At 28.1% G+C, this 19,997-nt stretch overlaps 1 protein-coding gene across 14 annotated transcripts in view; it reads right to left on the bottom strand.

Annotated features, from left to right (window-relative positions):
• Hrb27C (Heterogeneous nuclear ribonucleoprotein at 27C) overlaps positions 1-19,997 on the bottom strand; it is a 181,879-nt gene that overhangs the window by 11,251 nt on the left and 150,631 nt on the right. For 7 of the 14 annotated variants that reach the window (XM_067046737.1, XM_024361972.2, XM_024361952.2 and 4 more), the window contains 7 exons: positions 16,243-16,325; positions 15,165-15,269; positions 13,620-13,746; positions 13,064-13,099; positions 4,274-4,408; positions 3,483-3,584; positions 2,648-2,784 (listed from right to left, as the gene is read on the bottom strand). In XM_067046737.1, coding sequence (XP_066902838.1) covers positions 2,648-2,784; positions 3,483-3,584; positions 4,274-4,408; positions 13,064-13,099; positions 13,620-13,746; positions 15,165-15,269; positions 16,243-16,325 — 725 coding nt within the window. The remainder of the gene's footprint in view (positions 1-2,647; positions 2,785-3,482; positions 3,585-4,273; positions 4,409-13,063; positions 13,100-13,619; positions 13,747-15,164; positions 15,270-16,242; positions 16,326-19,997) is intronic. The other 7 variants (XM_024361953.2, XM_014417647.3, XM_024361966.2 and 4 more) reach the window with 5 other exon arrangements.

Genomic DNA, 19,997 nt, shown 5'->3' on the forward strand with positions numbered 1-19,997 from the left:
TTTTTTTTTTAAATTATTTATTTAATGCAATTTACAACTGTACAAAATAATACAATAGGTAAATATGTTGTATGTTTCATATACACTTGAAAATCTTGGGAAGGAACCACCCATTGGTGGTACTTCAAACATTAATTTAAATTAGAAGGTCCCGTGGCCATCTTCTTTTCAGACGCCTCGGAGGATTTTAAAGTTAATTTAATATTATAGCCCGACTATGAGCTATGGAGGGACAATAAGAATTACTGAGATTAGGACTCAGATAAATTTTGAACAGAAACTGCAACAGAATATCTAAATGCCAAATTAAATAAAATATATAATGGCATATTAAAAATTTCTAAATATTATCCTTGAGACATTTTGAAATTTGTAACAGTTGGTTAAACATAATTATACCCATTTCCCACTAAAGAATAAAGCAAGGTCGTGCAGAACATGCAAAAAATAGCATTAGACTTTAATATATGGTCATGTTAAATGATATATAAAATTTGTATGTACTAAAGGAAATAAATCTATGTTAAAATGTTGATTTTTTTTTTTTTTTTATGTTATTATAACAAGTAATAAATAACTTGCCTAAGTTAAGGTTGATGAAAATTTTAGAGATACCTCATCAGGTAGTAATAAATAATTTTTTATGATAACACTAGTGCCCATGAAAATCATTATTATAGGTAGAATTTATCCAAATATCTTTTTAAAAAATATAAATAGCCAATTTCAAGCTATTAAATGGCCAAGTATTTGTACTAATTAGTTGCACAACTAATGTACCTGTGGGCTTTTTAATAGAACTGTACCTGATAAATATTGATATTTATAAACCGTTATAAATGACCTTTCTGAAATGTTATGTGAACTTTGATACTGCTGAAAGAAAACAACCGTTTTTAAATTAATTTTTTGAAAGCTAACTTAATGAGCTTATGTTTGTATCGTCGCTTAAGCTGTAATACCTTGTAAGTCTGAAAAAATCAATAAGTCTTACAAATATTGCATACATTTTTGTATCACCTCTAGTAGTACTTTATAATGGTGAGTTCATAATTCTTAAAATTAATTCATATTATAAAAAAATCTATTAATGGTTTTGGTTAAGTTTGCCTTAAAAATAAAAATTCTTTTAATAAAATTTATTCTGACAATGGGTACATTCTAGAGAAACAAAAATGGTTACCCTAACAAAAAAAGTTTAAACGTATTGCAATAATTATTTACTCAATTTTTTTTTAGTATTAAGATACAATTTGGAATTATAGCTCATTAAAAAAAAAAAAAAGAGGTTTAGGTGTTTCATATTATAGCTTAAGACAGAAAATATTAATTACAGAATAATAGTGATAACTAGAATAGAACAGCCACTTCTTAAATCAATTCTAGCAGGATTTTTAATATATTAATATATTATATATTAATCAAATCAGCACTAATTGATCAGTATTGACCCCTAACTACTTCGGTTTTACCTCGTACCACGAAATCAATTTACTCCCATATAATTTTTTTTTTCTTCAGTCCTAAAACATTAGCAAAGAATTTTCACTTCAAAAATTAATTTAATATCTAACATAAAAATAAGTATTCTGAGTATATAAAAAACGTAGGTGTTTCAACCGCTTCTAAATATGAAAAAACAAATTTATGTATTTTGACAACTATATACCAACAGCAACAGAATGATTATTTAGATTTAAGTTGGACATTAGAGTGCTACCAATAGGTAGTTGCTCTACACGCCAGTAACACTCCATTTTAACTAAGACCATATTTACTGAATGTATTATGCAATATACAGTTGTAAATTTCAATAAAGTTATTAAATAAAATAAATTTAAAAGGCAAAAACACAAAATTAAAATAAAACCAGAATGTTTTTTTTCAACATGAAAGTCACTGAGATTTTTCTCATAATTCTTAGGAACAATTTTATTAAATTAAATAGAACATTCATGTAAGATGATGTTGGTAAAAAGTTTTTTGTTTTAACCAATACCATGGGGTTTAGAGATTTTTAAGGAATTATATATTATATCACAGATTAGATGTTTGATCGATATATATATTTTATCAAAATTAACTTATGCTCAACAAAAATTACAATTCAAATTTTTTACAATAATTTTTTTACTTTTACCGGCATGGGAATTTGAAAGTGTATATATGGATCTTGTATTACAGTCTAAAAATGTTTTTCTTAAAGCAAATGGCCCCTATAGTTTAACAATGAAAATATTTTGCAATTTTTATTAAATAACATTTCATATTGTAAATAAACAATTTATTAAGTTCTTGAATTGTGAGTTTTTTTTTTTACATGTTTTATAATTTCTGTCCATTATATAGCAAAGAATAGTAGTGATGGGAAATTTAAAAGTTACATTAGTCGTAAAGTGGAAGGCGATTTAAATACAACTAATTTGTATCTTGTTGGTTGAAACCCTAATAAAATTGTCTGCTAAAAAAAGTCTTACCATATTTGTCAATAAAGACAACTCAGATTTATTATAACAGATTAAAGTAATAGACATGTTTCCTGGAGTATGAATACGAAAAGGAAAAAAGTAAATAAATGACCAGTTTCAAAAGGACATAGATTCTTTTTAAGATAAATTATGCAAATATTAAAAAGGGAATAACATACCTGTTGGTACCCGGTGTATCCACCGTAACCGGTGTAGTCAGTTGTCTTAGGCGGTGCTGCAGCTCCTGGTGGAGTAGGACCCGAGGGGCCGCCACCCGCACCGCCTCCACCCCGTGAATAAATGTCTCCTGAAACATCAGTTGTTCAAAGGTACATTAGGCAAGAAGCTAAGAGCAGTTTTTGATAATATAAAATTATTTAAAACTATTATAACTATCGCTTAAGAGAACCCACTGTTGCTCTGGAGTATATAAATTTCTTATGATTAAATAAAAATTCCTTACAAGCTGAGCTGGATTTATATGTAGCGGAAAATCTTTAAACATGCAATAAGCCAGTTAGAATGTCCAAACATATTAATGTGCCAACAAAAAATGCTGAACTGAGAAATTAATTGGAGGAGAGATCAAAAATTAATCTTAAAAGATTAATTTGTTTGGTCTATTTAACAATTTTTTTTATTAACTTAATGATCAAGACAAACATTCACCTTTAACTGCACAAATCATCTACTAGTTTTAAGAAAAGATTTTTTTCCAGATTTTTTAGTCGCTCATAAGACAATTGACAAGGGAGCACAAATATTTCAAACCCGACCTTATTGCACACCTATGCCTTTAGGAGAACCTCCATTAAAAATTCCAACATCATAGGCATTGCCATTTTTGAAAATGTCAATGAGCATGATCGATGTGTCCTTTAACACATATATATAAAGATACATCTTTGCTACAAGGCCAACATTAATAAATGGAAATGTGCATTTCATAAAAATGACATGAGCAACAGTAATTTGAAGTTTTTATGTTACATACAATAAAATAAAACTAACTACCTTGTGGACCAGGTGGTCCTTGGCCTGGGCCGCCTTGGGTTGCGGGGCCATTTTGTGGAACGTTCCAGTTCCAACTGTTGCCATAGCCTGCTTGGTTGGAGCCTTTAACAAAACGATAACAATTATCTATCAACTAAAATGTAACAAAAAATTCGCTAATATAAAACAACATGTTAGATCATTAACCAATAAACAAAAAATGTACAACTAGTTAATTCTAATAGAGTATGATATCACTAATAGAAGTCTTACAGAGAAATTCCATAGGCATCAATGAAAAGTCTTTCTATTTTAAGTTAATTTATGTTAATCAACAGCTTGCAAAGTTCAAGATTTTTTTTTACTTGTGGAGAAATAAAACAAAAACTCCTAACTAAAACACGATTATATGATAATTGAACATAGACACTTATTTATTAATAGTTCTTATTTTCTGAGCTTTGTATTATAATATAGTAATAACTTTTTTTTTTTTACTCATACTTCTTTGACCCTTCTTAATAAAACATCAGCTAACCTCAATTAAATGGTGATATTTGATGTGAACCAATTGAGAAACTATTCTTATAGAGGAGTTGACTTTTTAATTTGATTTCTGATTCTAATATGTTATCTAAACCATTATCAGTTATATGAAATTGAACGATGGATAGATTATTTTCTTAGGGTATTATTTGGGAATATAAATAACATTGGGATATCAAGGATAGAAGATGCTTAATATTAAGAATTTAGAATAATGTCATGGAATTTTCCGAACAAAAAAATTTACAATGAAAAAAAAATATTACCATAAGAGCCATATCCGGTTTGTTGAGGCGGAGCTCCGTAGTTAGAGCCCCACTGAGGGGGCATCTGTTGCCCCTGAGGGCCGGGAGGTGCCCCCCAGCCCTGATAGCCCCCTGGCCCAGACGGTGTACCATAGCCTGAAATCAAAGGTATCGCTAAATAAACCAAATTGAAGATATTCATTGAATACCAAGTTTGGTAGTATTAATTATAAATATTTGATTATTAGAAACTGAAACTGAATCAATCAAATAAAATAAATGTAGAATGAAGGAGAGAAAAATTGTTAAACAAATATTCTTTTTTCAAAGCGATACAGCAAATGGATCGTGGTCTCTTACTTTCATTGTTAATTCTACAAAAACATAGCTATTATATTTAGTTTTATAGTGGATTTCATATCACTATTGTTCAAAGATTAGCGGTACTTATGTTATAACTAGATGTATTTTCTTCCTCTCTTTATATCTTGCTTATACATACAAACATTATAAGACTGTAAAAGAAAGTTTATTCAAATTCACTGAGATATTATTGCTAGGTTGTACATGAATGGATGCTTTAGGCAGGCTTTGAATTTTCGGTCAGAACCTGTGAGTCTAAATAATTTGGGCCCTAAAAATATGAAATCTGTTGAGCCGTTTGCTTTTAACAGCTTCATATATTCAGGAATGGACAAATTGTTCCCCAATATTTTGAGCTCAATTGTTCTGAAAATTCTTAGAATATGATTGTTATTTGAGCAATAAAACATAAAGATTGGTCAAACATACGTGTTTAGCTCGAAACATTGTTATAAAAGCACAGTGGACAGATAAAAAAAATCTTTTTCAAGATCTTGAGCTCAACTTTTAAAAATAAATTAATCCTATCTAGTTGAATAATTTGATTCATCAAAAATAAAATCGGCTGAGCCATTCTCGCTCTATCATCGCATAAGCTAGCAAAAGTGAGACTACTGTCTATTCCTAAATTTTTTTTTATTATCAATTTGATGAATAAAGATTTACAAAAGAAATATTAAAAATTATAGTCTTTACAGAGTGAAATGAAATCTGACGTAGTAACTAACATCTTGGGCTTTCCAACGATATATAATACGTCCATATGACTACTCCTAATTCCATGTTTTCAATCTGAAAAAATTCCCATTTTCTTACCTAGTTAATAATCATTATTTAATTTTACATTGATGCCTCAAATGTAATTAAAATCGTTAGCCATTTTTGAAAAAAAAAAATATATATATGTAACTCGATTCGATAGAGTGGCACTTCCGATCACTTGATTTTATCGAAAAAGTTGCTGTCACACCCAACTGCCTAATATGTGAAAGTTCAATTTCATATGAATTTTTATTATTGAACCATGCTGAACACACACACCATTGTGAGAAACTTCATTGTTTGGACTCAGATGACCCGAAAATGTCTATTTTAATCGAAAACTGGAATTCAAAATTTTTCACTGAATGGGAAATGGTAAATTAATAAGAAGACCAATGAAGAAGAAATCATCTCAACAAATATAAACTTCAATTAGAATATCAATAGTAAATTATTTTATGACATTTATAAAAATACTAGATTTTGTAGTCTAATCACAGATTTATATTTATGCTTTATCATTAAAATTTTAAGTTGTTTTTATCATGTCAAAGTTAAAAACATCATTTGCCAAAAAGCCATAATATAAAATTTTATTTTTTTAAAAATAAGTTTTTATGGTAATAATTTTTTTTTTTTTATTAACATAAGTTTTAGTTAACCTCACAAGCATGTGATGTACCTACTACTTATAAAATCCCTCAGAAATTAAATTAAAATTATTAATACAAAGATATCTAAAAGAATGAAGAAGAATAGTGCCGACTTCTTTGAAACAGTAATATGATTTGTTCACAAACAGACAAGATGGCAGGTTCTACAATTAAAAACTGACAAATTACTGTAACAGGTGACGACTTAGTTACAACCACCTGTCATTCAAAGAAATTGTGTCTTTCTTTTCTACTATTGTATGTGTAGGAGAGATTTTCATGAGCATCACCCTACGTTTATCTATTCACCTATTAAACACAAGATCCCAACCTACCGATCTTTATATCCCTACCTATAGAACTGCCTCCTTTGAAAAATACTTTGCTAATCGAGCAACCTGATTTTTGAACTACTTACCCATATCCATCCGTAAAGTAAAGCTTCTTCCTTAACTTCATTCAAACACCAACTATATATCAATCTCCTAGAGACTATCAAACTTCCATGAAGAACTTATGAATAATATAAATGTGTATTTTTGTTTATATTTGATTTTATTTAAATATTGTAATAGATTCATTTAATTATGTTCAAAAGTTAATGTAGCCAGAAAAAAGCTGCTAAAACTATTCCAAATTTTTATTCCTAGGGCACCAAGTGTTCCAGATTATTCTAGATTATTTTTCAATTTTATTTCAAGTCTTGTGCCTGTGTCTATTTATTAGGTCCAACAGAAGTTGAAAACAATGTAAAGAGTAAATGGGATGATGCCAGAGAAAGTAAAACTATCAAATTAAGGGAGATATTCATTTGTGAGTCTGTCCAAATCCAAATGAACAATCCTCCCACCTACTGTTAGCTATTTTCCCCCTTTGCACTCGAGGGCTCCAGAGGGGAGCCATTAAAATTTGTCTTCAAAGTCGAGGGCTCCGCTATGGAGACAATGTTAATTATTTTTCAGTCCATAATACGAGGACAAAAACAAATTGTGACAAATGACGATCATGCATCCTGGATTATTATGCTGGTAATATGAATGAAAAAAAAAAAACTTTGAGTGCAAAGGATTAATATAAACTAATATATCCCTAAAAAATTGTTAGATACATATTGAGAAATGTGTGCCTCCAGATTACCTAAATTCAGGTGATTCATCAACAGATCATATCAATGCCACCATAATAATAGATCATCAGGTTTACCTATTTGTACAAAATTTGAGATGGATGAGACAATTGGAAGTGAGCTAAAATATTATTACAAGCGTACACTGATAGCAGTGCAACTAAATAAAAATGTTTTAAAAACAAATTGACCTAAATAGATAGTAATCCTATCCAACAAAATGAAAAAAAAAAAATAAACTGAACGGTTGTAAAGAAGTAATGTTTCTTGAACAATGGTTATGCAAGGAGGATATTTAATCATGATTATATTTAGCCACCAGATTTTTCTCTAATCAATGGTAATTACTTTATAAAGGTTACGAGGGATTATAAAAGCTTTGGGAAACCCCTAGTTCCCCTTCCTATTTTCTCCAGACTTGAACCCACAAGTTTGACTCATGACTACAGTAATATAAGTAATTATCTGTCACAGACAGATTCGAATCCAGGGTATAAGGTGCTGTGGTACAAACTATAAGTAGTTAGTACCACAAATAATTGTATCCAGCTACACATTTTAACTGCACAAAACATCAACAATTACTTTAAGTAATCAAACCTTTCACAAGTTAATTATCATTTTATACAAATTAATCCTTAATAAAAGTTTATGGTTTAAGCAATGAAATTGTACAAAACAATTTACAAAAGCCTAAACTTTGTTATAAAAAAATATATATATTCAGTACTATTCATGTGTGTTAAAACAATCCACAAAGACTTGTAATTTAAATTAAATTTAACACAATCAAAATTACATGCTGACTGAACATGCATCTAAGGGAAAGATCCAAATGGAAAATTTTAAGAGCAGTATTTGTAACTTTTTTTAACAGATCAACAAAATCTTTTCGAACAGGAAAAAATACAAGAACAGAGGAATGCAAATTATTTTACACAAAACATGCATACTATAATCAACACATTACAAATATAAATAATTTATGTCGTATTAATGAAATATTACATGGATACATAAATATGGTGAAGAGTAAATTCTTGCTACTAAGATATTTGGTATTATAATAAACCAACATCACTAACAGCTTCTGATGTTAATTATGTAAATAATTATGAAAAACAAAATGGAAATATCTTTGACTTTGAGAAGATCACGGGTCCTAACGATTAAAACATTCAATAATTTAAAGTTGAACAGCAGAATTCAATCAAAGACATATCAGATCCATTATTATACGACATACACTGCTAAGAGAGTCCAGATACACTGGTGAAGTTTTCGAGACAACCAAAGGTGCCATAACAATGCATTTTTAAGGCTGTTTTATATTATAGAATGAATATGCACACCTACTTTGTTTACTATTCTGCCAAAAAGATAATATATGGGCAATTTCCAAATTACTGTACGATTCATGACACAGAGGTTTAAAACAAAACTAATACACAAGAATAATTTTTTTTTCTCACAGGTTCTAAAAGATGTTAAGAGGTATAAAATTAAAGTAATTTAAAATCTGGAATATTAACTTTATGTTATTACCGAAATCACAATTTATGCCAAACATTTCCTCACTCTCTCAGTTCCATATATTTCAAAAATGTGAGACCTGACATAACTTTTGTTCTTCTTAATTTGAAATGTGATGGATTCCTTACCCAAATTGACCCAACAACAATATTCAAAGACTCGCAGAACATAAAAAGAAATGTTACAACCTTTCCCTAGATTTTTTTTTCTTTTAAAAATCTCTGGAGGCTACAGAATGGTAATTTCATCAAAATCAGGGTCAATACTTCAGCTACAGCTTCGTTATGACAATGATAACGGTGTTCCAAAAATGTCTGGAACCATTTTATAAAAACCATTCGTTGGATCAAAACAAACCTATACATAAGCATGAGCCTGCATTGTTTACTAAAAATATTTAAAAATTAAAAACTAACAAATAAGTAAAAATTACCAATTTTGGAGAAAGACCAAGTACATTGGATATCATTTATGACAACCTCCTAGGGAACAAATATACTCACTCAATCATTGTAACCAATCACTAAGCACATCATGTACATGTGAAACGGGAATTTTGTCTAAGACAATAAACATATGTAGCAATTCTAAAGATCTACATCATGGTAAAAAATCAGCTTTATCTAGTTCTAGTGATTGTTCCTAAATTTGATTTCTCAGTGCTCCAGAATGTTCATAACAATTGTTGATTATAGACGCTGGTACATCGTCCCAAACCAGGTGGATCATTCTAATAACATTAGAGATACTAATTTTAGTTTCCCGACTTTACATCCACTCCGTGTCATGAAGAAATTTTAAAACAAGCTGTTTTCAAAAATTGTTTTAATCTTCCCTCGTCCTGGTCAATGATAATGGTTTATGATATAATAGTTAACAATTATTTTTTGTTTTCCTGTCACTGCACCCCTGACCATCTTTTCATTATAATATGAACTAATACGGTCAATTATTTATATGTATAATAGAATAACAATAGTTTTAAACTTTAATTTGGCACTGCTCGACATCTTTTATTAAAAAAATGGTTGAATAAAAACTCAGATATGAAACTTTGAAGTTGCGAAAACACATCCTTGTGGCTTTTGAGAAGAAAAATGATTCAAGATAGTCATGCTTTTGCAACTGAGTAAAGCAATTCTTAATACAAGATACGGATTGACAAATATTTATCATTTAATTCATTGCAAGATTAAAAATTAGAAAAAATAATTTCATGACATCTTGTAGACCTTTAGTCATTGATTTATTACATACATTATTTTAGTTTATTTTTTACCGTACAATCAAAAATCTATAAATAGTTCGAAGCTTATTAAGAGGTGTCAAAACAAGTACTTCATTAATAATTTTTATAGCTGTTTATCTTGAACCTTCAAAGCTGATATATATATATTTTTTTAAATCCTTTTAAAGATAATTAAATTATATTTACTGTTTTCTGCCAGTAATCATGAAAAAATCTACATCTATGGCAGATAAAATTAAACAAAAAAACCTAACAAAAAATAATCTACTGCTAGAGTTAAAAAAACCTTAAGGATGGATCGTTTAACCATGTTAATTTTTTCCATTTTGTTGGCGAATGAATTAATACTCAATTAAAATCTTTAAATCCATAAATCTTCCCAAATCAACATCAGACCATATGCTGAATATTTCAGCAACTAAAATAATTAAATGATAATAATAAAAATAAAAATAATTTAATTAAACAAATTATTAGTCTAGGTTTTACTAACATAGGCAACATCAGAACTGAATAAAACCTACAACAAACAGACCTAATAGTGAACAAAAAAAATCTTTCACAATAGTAAAAAAAAATAAAATAGAAAGAGTTGTTCATTCCAAAACACGTTAAGTGTTTTAATGTTAATTGATATTAAACAAATTACATAAACTATGATATAAGGCATTATACTCTATAAAATTGTTTGATCTAACACAGATATCAGATCCATCATATAAAAACATCATTATGACAACATTATGCAAAATAATTGTACCATCAACTGCACTTACTAATGTTTAAATATAGTTTAATTGAAAATCTGATTTAAATATTTTAAGACCCTGGTAATTAACCATTGCTATGAAATGATAATAACTTAATGCACTACAGTGGAACCTTGATATGACAAATTTTATCAAAAATCCCTCCTATTTCGCTATACCGAGGCTCAACTGGAAAAAATTGCATCAAATTAATCCCGTTATTTGTAATGTACAATCCATCTGAAAACACGGGATTTAAATGACTTATTCATAAAACAACATTTCAACACTGACACATTCTCACACACAACATGCGGAATCTCTCTAATGAAGTCCTTAATTCCTTGAAAAATAAACATTTGAATTTTTATTAACTATTTGATTTACTTTTATAAATTAATTTGTATTTAAAATGAATCCAGAAGGATTATAAGTTGGATAATGGCGAAAGAGTGAGTTAAAATGACGAAATCAAAGATGATCAATCCATGAACGAAATGAATAAAAATTAAGTAAAAATACGACATACATGTATCTTTTAATTTAATAATTTCACAAATTTTTTTTTTATTATAAAGTTGGTAAACTAATTAAATATAAAGGGGAGAGTAGCAATAAAACAAAAGCAATTCATCAATTATTGATCAAATTTCTTAGCTTCTATTGATAAATAGATTCTCATGTCTCAATGTCAAGGGTTATTTTTAATTTCGTACAATATTGTCAGGTATTAAATACATGAAATTTATTTAAGATGAGAGTAAATTTGTAGAATTTAAAGGCAAAAATATTTTACCAATTTTAATTTATAAACAAAATGTTTTACGTTTCTACTTTTATGCCATCCCAGGAACGAAAGTTCATTGACACATTGTAGTATAGTCATAAACTCGACCACTTAAGTAGAGCAGGTTATAAAAAGGTATTACTATGGGTGTGATCATATTATATTATATGATTAGACTAGTAAAGGGTATTCTATGGTTCTCTAAATCAAAATCCCCTAACCAAATATTTTATCCTAGCAATATTACTTACTGAGCACAATTTTATACAGTAGAATTTAATATGTCTAATTAAAATTATTTAGGTTAAAAATTGAATTATAATTATTCTAGAATTTTAGTTTGTCAATGTTTGCATAATGTATGTTTATATCATTTACAAAATTTGTTGGTAGGGGATTTTGATTTAGTGGGTAGGGGAATAACTGTTATAAGAACTTATGATCATAGCAATCTTGAAGGAAGCCCTTTTGTAAACCGCTCTACTTTGGAAGAGAGATAATGAGAGTCTATTATACAAGAATGTGCAAATGAACTGTTGGTTCCTGAGGAAAGCCGAAACGTTGAACATTTTTATTATAAATTAAAACAGGATAAATAGTTTGGCTTTAAATTTACTTATTAGGTATTGTTTTTAACAAACCAAAAAATTATGATTTGAGTTCTGCTGATAAAAATCATTTTGCAGATCTATTCATTATGTATATGAAACTAGCTGATGTGATTTTTGTAAAACTATCAAGCCTAAATATTACTGTTATAGTCATAACACTCATTAGTCACTTTTATGGCCCCATGCAAATCACTAGCTCGAGAAAGGGAATGCGAGAACAGAATACAATAGAAATTATTTGATAAAAATTATGCAAAAACATTGACAGGGTTTCATTCAATTTCTGAATTAAAAAACTTATTGTTCATGAAAAGCATTTTGAATGTATCTCACAATATTTCAAAGCAAATTTTAAATAATTTAAAACTTTTTTTTACCGCACTGCCTACATAAGTAATTTCATCTTACATGTTCTTTTATAATCTCAATTATTATCAAGTTTATTCCTACTTTTTTTTCTCAAGTATTTATGATACATTTATTACTTCATTTTTTCACTATGAGATGCTTTTAAATAAATTCAGTATGTGCATGTACATACGCACAACCTTTTTGTAAATCTGTAAATATGAGCAAGGGGTACACACATCTCCAACCGAGAAAAGAAGGAAAAAAAACCTTTCATATCAATTATATTAAGTAGAAATAATAAATTGAATGCAGAAATGTAAATCTTACAGCTACAACTATAAACAGATCAATATTTCTCTTCATTAAATGACAAAGGAATATACAGCAAAATCTACTATCTGAACCACACTAAAAAAAAAAAAAATCACTACCTCATTATTATTTTTAATGAAAACTTTACATCGACAGGATCATGTGCAAGTTGGAACATCCTCTAGACAAGCATAAAATAAACTAATACATAAAGTATCATCATGCATGCAAATATAAAATAAATTAAAGCATCAACTAATTAAAAATGCAAATAAAATGAAAATGCAAAAAATAGAACGAGAAAGCCTGACCTACCATTCATAGGAGGTTGATTCGAAGGGCCCCATTGCCCTGAAATAACAAGATACAAAAAAAAATAAAACCCCATTCTCTAAGTAGTCAGAAATAATAATGGTCAATGAATAGAATATCTGAAAAATTAGTAGTCATCAAGACAAACATTATAATTATAAATGTGTTCATTAATGATTCCACAAACCAACGATAAACAAACGTCGATGTATTTATCCAACACTCAGGATTTACAATGAACTAACTGAGCTAAATGAAATGTAAAGAAAAAATACATAAATTAATGTAAATCTGAACTAAAAAAAAAAAAAAATGTCCTATGACAAAACAGACCAGTGGCTCCATTTTTTGGAGTTAATACTGAAAAACTACAATCTGTTGATAAATTAATTCAAATTCAAGGAGTTAAGGAACTTAAAAAAGCAAGTTAATATAAACAGAATAGGTTATACGAAAGATGAGAAGATATAAATTGGCATAATAACATTCTTTTGACCTCAATTAATTGCAACCATGTTTATCAAATAACGACTTCTTGAATAATATGTAGAGAACTTACCTGGGTAACCGCTCTGGGGCGTCGATCCCCATCCTTGATAGCCCTGCATCATGTTGCTAGGGCCCATAGGCCCCATGCCCCCCATAGGACCACCCATTCCACCGCTCGGATTCCCCATACCCATCCCCTAAAATGATCAAACAGAAGAAAATATGATAACAATAGCATTTATTTTATCTAAAAGATGTAAATTATATAATACTGATATGAGGATAATTTTATTGGATTTAAAATTTAGTTTAAAAAAATTAATAGAATATTGATATAATATAATACAGTAGAATCCTGTTAATTTGTATTGTTAGAGGTCTGAGGGTTGACAGGATAGGAATTCAAAACCTTTCTATAGAACTCCTGATATTTCCGGGTAATAGAAACAGGACAAAAGATTATAAATAATTTAACTAATTAATTTAAATATTGAGTTTAGGGACAAAAAAACCATCCATGTTGGGGTGTGAGACCTAGAGTGCTCGGTCCGGAACATGGGTTTTGACTCCCACCTAGGGTAGTTAATATTTATTTCTCAATGATCCCGAGATATGAATCTTGACACTACAACATTGCTTAGAAAGCAGTGGCAACTTCAAAGTGGCTACCTGGGGTTGGCAAAAAGAACCACAAGACCTACTTCCTGGAGTAGTTTCCCCTACCATTTATAAGTACCAAATATTGAATTTGATGACTTCAAGGTTCAACCTCATTAATCCACAAGTTAGAAAATAATTTATTCTTGGGCTGTCCATTTTACCACACTTTGTTTGCAGTTTTCACTGCTGAGAATAATTTTATTGTTAAGTTCTATGTTGTGAAGGAGTTACTTCACTAATCACTTTTAGTAAATTGTTTTTAAAAAAATAACTGTACCCCAACAATCCAAAACGGTCAGGGGTTCACTACTTTAAAATGAAGTATTGTTACTTAGAGGTTGTGTTGGCAGGTAAAAAACCAATATTATTTACATGGATGTTAATTAAGTACTTTCATGGACTGTAGAATTATCAATAAAAATAAAAATTTTCTATATTCATGTGTTAACCATTATATTATACAATTTAACTAGATTCTTTTTAGATTCACATAAAACATTAACACAACTGATTAGATAAAAATGAATACTAATTATCAATTATAGTTTATATAGATACCAGGATTCTACTGTAGTAGATGGGATTGAAAAAATAAATTCTCAATATTTTTCAAGAATCAGAGGTTTGTTTACAGAGTCGTCAGTAAAAATAAGTAAAGTTATAACATAACACAATGTTTTTGTTCTAATTTTTTTTTCAACATAAGTAATCATAAAATAGTGTTTTAAAAAGTCATAATTTTTATTTATGACAAATTTCATCAATTGAAAAAAAAAAAAAAATGCCCAAATAAAACACTTACTATGCAGAATTGGTGAAGTTTTGAATGAAAATATTTTGTATTATTCAACAGGTTTACTTGGACAAATGTGTGTTCTGACATAGGAAATACATTTACACACATGCTTCAATGATTGAATTTCTATATATAAAAAACAAAATAAAAGAAACTTACACCACCCATTCCCATGTGGCCACCTTGTTGTGGGCCCCATGAGCTTCCACCGGTGTTGTCATTCATTTTATTTGAATCCCTGGGTTCGGCTTTTTTAATTTCCACCTGAAATCACCTTGACAATATATTTCTAATAAAACAATACACCTATATAAACTAATAATAATGAATATATTAACCAAATTTTTTCTTAAGAAAAATAAAACTATCACAGTTCTATCACATAATATAGCCAAATTTAATTATTATTGTCTTTGTTAGTTTTACTTTTATAATAAGATATTAATACTAAATCTAAATTAACAAACTATATGACCACCTTATCACCAATTACACTTATATTAAAGAAAAGAAATATAGATAAATGAAAATTTTTAAGAGCTAGCTAGAACATAAGTGTATGTTTTTTAGATAGTTTAATCAATACCAGTCTTTCAACATCACATAAAGTGTAATTATTTTTACAGGAGAAAAATATAAAACAGTCTGCGGTAGAGGTTTGTGTTATAATTGTTTTAAGCTAAAATGAATAACATCTGAAGGTATTTCAAAAAACATTAAATATAATCTAAGTTATTAAAAAAAAACTTTATAAGCAATACACTTCAGCATCTTATAACACAGCACAAATAACTAACAAGCATTCATTATAAAACTAGATTTATCAATTATAAAATATGATTTTGAAAAGTAAGTTAAAAAAAATATTTTGTCACTGTTTTAATTTCATTTACAAGACATGGTAGGAAAAAATCTGTTAATTGCATAATAATAAGTTTGATTAATCAATAGTAATAATAAGAAGTTAGAAACAATAAGTAATTACACATTGATTTTGCAACCATCTTACAACTACAATTAACATAGATAAACTTATAAAATAAGTTACTAATTATTAAAGCTAATTATAAAGTAAAACTGCGGAATCTAAAGTATTCCTTAAATTACAAATTCAAAATACTATAGACTAATAGACTATTTTAAAAATCTTTTAGAAAACTCTACATCGGAAAACAGTTGTATTCAATGTGTAAGTACAATATGGAGTCATAGAGAAGTGGCTGTAGAGAAAGAGTACCTGTTTGCCACTCAAATTGACGAAGTGCTCAGCAACACACCTTTCCACGGACTCTTCATCTTCAAATGACAAAAACCCAAAGCCTATAGACAGAAATAACAGATATCCGATGTGACGATTGTTTTCATTGTCGAGTTCGCCTCACTGCTGCCTACCTCACCGCCAAACACCTTGTCACTGTTCATTTTCTATTAACTTTTAATTGAGAAGCAAATGCAAAACAAAACCAATAATTAACATTCCTCTTTCACTTCTGTTTTTCTCCGTCCTTTTTTCTTTTCACAAGGCATTCAACCAATACAATGTCCAACAGCTGTATATTTTTGTTAATTTTAATTGCACCAAAAATATATAGAAGCCTAAATAATTTTTTCATACTTATACACATAGAACACCACAAATCATCTATATTTAAATTAACTATATAATAGATTGGTATGAAAATAATTATTATTTTTAGTTTAGGTAATCTAATATTACAAACTTATAACAACTACGATTAAAGTTAATTTTAATAAAAAAAAATCTAATAAAAGGAACATAATTTCATAAAGGTCAAATCTTCAAAATGTATCAATTCTGTATTGCTTATTCAAATTTTCAACATTTCAGCAAGCTTAAGCACTCAAAAAAGGAATTTATATACTCAGAAATTCACTTACATCACCTCCCTATATACCCGAAAATTTGAAAAACATATAATTAAATTTCATGACTCGAATTAGTCACTGCTTTTATAGTTATGAAATGGGTTTGAAAAAAAATAATATATATATCCAGCTAACTAGCAGTTAAAATATTTTAGTGATGTATACATAAACCTTTTCAAAGCATCTCAATACATCATATTTATCTCTGAAACTATTGTTTCTTTCTACTACTACTTTTGAATGCTTAACATGCCTCTTGAAAAAATAAACAAGCATTTTGTAAATTAATGCATTTATCAGACAAATAAACGTTCTGCTTATAAAAAGCTAAAAAAGCCAGTATCAGGGAAAATTTATAGAAAAAAAGAACATGTCAGTTGGGTAAAAATAGTAAAATTAGATTTTAAAAAATACAAAAAAAAAAAAATTACATGATCCTAACATAATTAATCACATAAGAGAAGGGGGGAATATTGTAAAGGTCAAATGCCATTCATTAAATATTAAGAAAAATAGCGTTAAAACATTAGTAATTTAACTAGTACTTAATTTTCTAAACTTAATGTGAGAAGGTTTAGACATACATGAGAGAAAACAGAATAATATATATATTTATTGAATATTAAAAAAGGGTTGTCGTAATAAAAAATAAAATAAAAATAATTAGCCAGGACCTAAGGGAAAAGGAGGAAAGATGGCAGCAGTGAGCATTCCAAAAATATTAACTTCAGATTAGGAACCTAGAATATAATATATATAAATAAATAAAAAAAAAGTTAGAATTCAATAAAAGCGTTCCTCAATAATTAAATTTTTTTTTGCATTTCATTGCGGCGAAGTTCAGAGAAAAACCTTAAAGTTTCATTAATAGTGAGATAAAATTTTAAGGCCTAACACAATTAATCAAAATTTATATTTTTATTGAAAGAAAATAAAAATTGAAAAAAAATATATATATATATGTATATATCAAATTACTATGAAGAAATTTTCTGAAATAACAAAAACTTTTTCAGAAATATTAACAAAAGTTATTTATGTTTACCAAGATTCTTCAAATAATTAATTTCATAAAAAAAAAAAATTTCAAATATAAGAACAAATATTTTGGTACTGAACATTTTCATTTTGAAATGATTGAAACCCGTAATAGTAATCATTTAACAATATCAACAATGGGATAAAGTAATAATTGATTTTTAATACCAGCCCGGTTCTAATGAAAATGAACTTGATAAGATATTTATTTGTCCTATCAATCATTTAGGAATGTAATAGAAAAAATGTACCCTTTTTATGTTCACCAACTTACCTACAATTAGAAATTCATATGAAAATAAATACACCTTGCACCCTGGGATCTACATAAATCTCATATTAAAAACGCAGTGAATATACATAGTTAACATGATTGTAGCACAATTACATTAACTTGTTTTTGCCAACCTTTAAAGAGAAAAAGCAGGCCAAATTTATTACCATTAATACTTAACACAGGTGGCGTAAGTAAAAAAAATATCTTTGCCAGCTATCATTCTTCAAAATTAGTTTTTATTGGACTATTCCATATTATGTTGATCAGTTTTTAAATACGCATAACTGTCATTAGGAAATAATAGGTTTAACTAATATATAAAATTAAGAAGTTAATAAAAGATCAATTTTTTTTCCTCTTTAAAATGAAAATAGCTATCCAGTTATTCAATAAACTTTTAAAAATACAAGTAACTATTGTACGGATTTAGCATATGTTTGGGAAATTTAAGAGGGAAAAAGATAAGAAATTATGGTCCCTTAAGTAAAATAGCAAAACCATTCCCAAATACCTGACATTTAAGGATACAATTAGACAATACAATCTAAAGACATATTAAATCAAATAAAGACATCTTTTGGGAGCTCTAGTTAAAAAAATTACAGGAGTAACAATGGGAAGAAAGATCAGTCCATAATTAGATAACAAGTGAAGGGGGAAGTTTCTCAATGATAAAAATTTCAGGAATGATCTGATCTTTCTGAACTGATCTCTCCATAAAAGAAAATCCTCAATTATCCTCAAGGTTAAAATGAGGCACTGTTCCATTCCTCCTAAACAATTTCGCATTGAAATCATAAAACCAGTGTAAGTTCTCATAGTTTAAGCACTGACACTACAACTTTACAATAATACAATAGCAAGGCAAGCTAAAGAAATATAATTTTTACAAGGAAATGATGTTCCCCTGAATTAAGGTAAAAATAAGATTGAAAATGGATGTTTGTATAAGAACCCAACACAACATATATGAAGTGATGTACCTAAAACAAAATTAACAGAACAATTATGATGTTCTCACTAGCTTGCATTATGTACAAACAGAAAAGTATTTATTCAAATTCATGAGGACAAAACTTATTTTTTTGAGTTGGCAATAAAAATATTGAAGAAAGTTCTTTAACTAACAACAAGCATTTAAAAAAAAAAAATCAATTAGCATTGAAAATTCAAAAAATAAAATTATACAATAAGTACTAGAATCACATTACAGCAATCATTTAAATACTTCAACTTTAAAATATTTAGTCCAAAACAACCATATCAAAATGATTTAACTCTTTCAAGTAGAAAAGGAAAATATCAAATTGAAGCAAAAATGAACTAAAAAATTATAGGTTTCCCCAAATTATAAACAGCTACTAAGTTTAAACAAAACAGTAGCAGTCATCTAATTAATTTAACATTAAGTTCTGAACACAAATAACAGGCGGTTAACAAATGTGGGGAAAAAAAAAAAAAAAAAAAAATGAACACTCCATAACTAATTGAAAATAATCTGTTTATAAAATTAATGAAAGGAGTGGGGGAACAATATCAATTCATGAGCCTTAATAATATTTTTACAAACAAAATTTAGACTGAACTCTAAAAAATGATAAATCAACTAGAAATTATGAACAACTTTTCTACAATGAGAACTAAGAAAACACAAAACATAATATAAATAAAAAAAAAAAAAAAAAAAGGAGAAGAAATTCAACAATCATCAGAAAAAACGAAAATTATACCATAGTCATCAACAAGAAAAACCTGAATCCCAAAAATTTATTGAACTATATAATATAATC

This window comes from Halyomorpha halys, unplaced genomic scaffold (assembly GCF_000696795.3).
Source record: "Halyomorpha halys isolate HHAL.00 unplaced genomic scaffold, Hhal_1.1 Scaffold164.1, whole genome shotgun sequence".
NCBI classification, from domain to species: Eukaryota; Metazoa; Arthropoda; class Insecta; order Hemiptera; family Pentatomidae; genus Halyomorpha; species Halyomorpha halys.